The sequence below is a fragment of the Montipora foliosa genome, chromosome 1 (assembly GCF_036669935.1).
Source record: "Montipora foliosa isolate CH-2021 chromosome 1, ASM3666993v2, whole genome shotgun sequence".
Classification (NCBI taxonomy): Eukaryota; Metazoa; Cnidaria; class Anthozoa; order Scleractinia; family Acroporidae; genus Montipora; species Montipora foliosa.
Genome location: NC_090869.1, coordinates 55,723,019 through 55,725,518, shown reverse-complemented (window position 1 = coordinate 55,725,518; position 2,500 = coordinate 55,723,019). Strand labels below are relative to the sequence as shown.

Here is a 2,500-nt window from a genome sequence, read left to right as displayed (position 1 = left end):
TTTAGGTTAGTTTTAAGTTGTAGTGTTTGTTAGTGTTGCAGATTGTCTTTTGTGAATGTTAACTGCACGTGTGTATGTTCAATAAAGTTGGAATTAAAAAATATATATATATATTATTATTATTATTATTATTATTATTATTATTATAGATATATTTGTAAACAGTTTTATTCGAATTAAAAATAAAGTTATTCATATTAATACTAATAATAATAATAACATGTGCATATATATTTTTGTTTTTTTGTTTTTGTTTGCTTGTGTAAATGAACAATGAACTTGAACTGTTTTTTATAATTGGAACAGAATATTTTTTTTATGTTGTTAATAATTTCTGTATTGACTGACTGATTTTCAATAAAGGTTTTTCTATTATTATTATTATTATTATTATTATTATTATTATTATTATTATTATTATTATTAAATACTATTATTACTAGCTTTGCAACTCTGCAATTCACAACTTGAATAGAGTTGCAAACTATTGTTTGAATTGGTCAAGGCTTACATTGGTACTTACCCATACTTGCCCTGGCTGAACTGTACTTCCTGTTGAATTAAAGCAGACATTAACATTTTATTATTTTGGGATTAATATGTTCATTTTGGTTATGAAAACTGCAGTATACAGTCCAATTAAACAGCTACAGGTTGACAACCTCATGAAATAGACTTGGATCACGGAGGCCACCCAAATGGCTAACAAGAAGAGGTTGGAATAGGGTACAGGTAAAGATAAAGGTACACCTTATTTAACATCAAAAGTCCCTTTACCTCCTACGAGATATTCTCCTAGGAAGCTGATGGTGCACTCATTTTACCGCCCTCTTTCCATCAGTGCTCCATTTTAAGGGTATTTAAAGCTACCTGAAGCTACACAGAGGGATAGGGATCGAACTTGGGACCTCTCCCACAGAATACCGTGCACTTAAACCAACTGTGTAAAGTATTGGAAAAACATTTTGATCTGAAAGATTTAATTTATTAACAAGATTTATTTGCAATGGAAATTAGAAAATTGTGCCATCCTGTAATCCCTCTATTTGGTAGATGGTATTGAGAAAATGTCAAAGTAATAGAATGTATTGACTAAGCTCTTCCTTCTTTGTTTTCTTTTTATACCACAACTATTATTAATGAACTACCTTCTTTGTTTGTATATGTTACTCGATTTATGTCCAATGAAAAAAAAAATTAAAACAAAAAAAAGATGTCAGGTCACTAGGGATCGAACTTGGGACCTCTCCCACAGAACGTCGCACACTTAACCCTTTCTCTCCCAAGGGTGATACTTATACATTTTACTCTGTCTAACGCCAGACGATTTTACTCGTCAATGGGGAACCCCACGGGAGTGAAAGGGTTAACAACAGCTAGATTCACTCAAAAACTATGTCCCCATTGACCCTTTCAGCCCCAAGAGTGATACTTATAGATTTTACTCTGTCTAACGCCAGACGATTTTACTCGTCAATGGGGAACCTCACGGGAGTGAAAGGGTTAAACCAACTGTGCAATTATTACTCCTCCTGTTAGGGCACAGTAGGAACCCTTAATGACAAAAGCAAAAACCAAAAATACCACCTGAATGATCAAGGTCACAATCTTGAGGTATATTTTGAGATATGGTGCTGTGATAAGCAGCTGTTGTTAAACTGCCATCCCCTGTAAGGGACTGAGTCCCATTGTAGTATGACTGTTAAGTGAGAAGAAAATAAAATAAATGCAAAATAAAATCAGAATGTTACAAGCTAATCCTTTGAAATTGACAAGGAACCCAGCTGGTGGATTGGAGGATTTAATTAGCTTTGCAACTCAACGCTAGAGTTGCAATGACTTGTGTTTGAATCATAATAAATTACTACTCACCCCTATTTGCCCTTGCTGAACTGTGCTCTCTGTTGAATAAGCAGACCTTTATAAGCTTTTATTATTTTGAGATTAATGTGTGTTTTGATTATATTACAAGCCCAATCAACTAACCACAGTTTGACAACCTTATAAAATAGAATTGGATCAGAAAAAACCAATGAGAGGGCACCCAAGTGGCTGACAAAAATAGAATTGAAACCTTAAATTAGATAGGAAAACTGTTGACAAAGAAATGCAAGTCTACTGGACCAAAAAATTCCATTGACATTTGTGATAGGCATATCAAATGAACAGTTATGTTTTGACATCAGCAGCACAAGTCACATCTGTCAATGAGGTAGTTTAAAGAATTGCTTTCAGACTGAAACTTAGGACATCTTTCTACTTGCTATTACTCAGGTCCTTGAACTTCATGTTCTAGTGGCCCATTTTCTATAATTCAGCATCCCCCAGACTTCGGCCATGTCAGATTAATGTTAACACCCTCCTTAATCAGAATGATTCTTTAAAGAACACTCAGTCTCATCCAATAGAGGCACATTCACTGCAAATTTACGCATTCACCTGGTTCGATTTCCATAGGCATCTGACCATCAACATTGTTCATCTCAAGATGAAAAAAAAA

At 34.0% G+C, this 2,500-nt stretch overlaps 1 protein-coding gene across 1 annotated transcript in view; it reads right to left on the bottom strand.

Moving 5' to 3' along the window:
* The window catches only part of LOC138001803 (protein NLRC5-like), a 67,210-nt gene that overhangs the window by 30,807 nt on the left and 33,903 nt on the right, over positions 1-2,500 (bottom strand). The window contains exons 6-9 of the mRNA XM_068848164.1: positions 2,440-2,482; positions 1,873-1,901; positions 1,588-1,699; positions 524-552 (exon numbers count right to left, since the gene is read on the bottom strand). Of these exons, the coding sequence (XP_068704265.1) occupies positions 524-552; positions 1,588-1,699; positions 1,873-1,901; positions 2,440-2,482 (213 nt within the window). The remainder of the gene's footprint in view (positions 1-523; positions 553-1,587; positions 1,700-1,872; positions 1,902-2,439; positions 2,483-2,500) is intronic.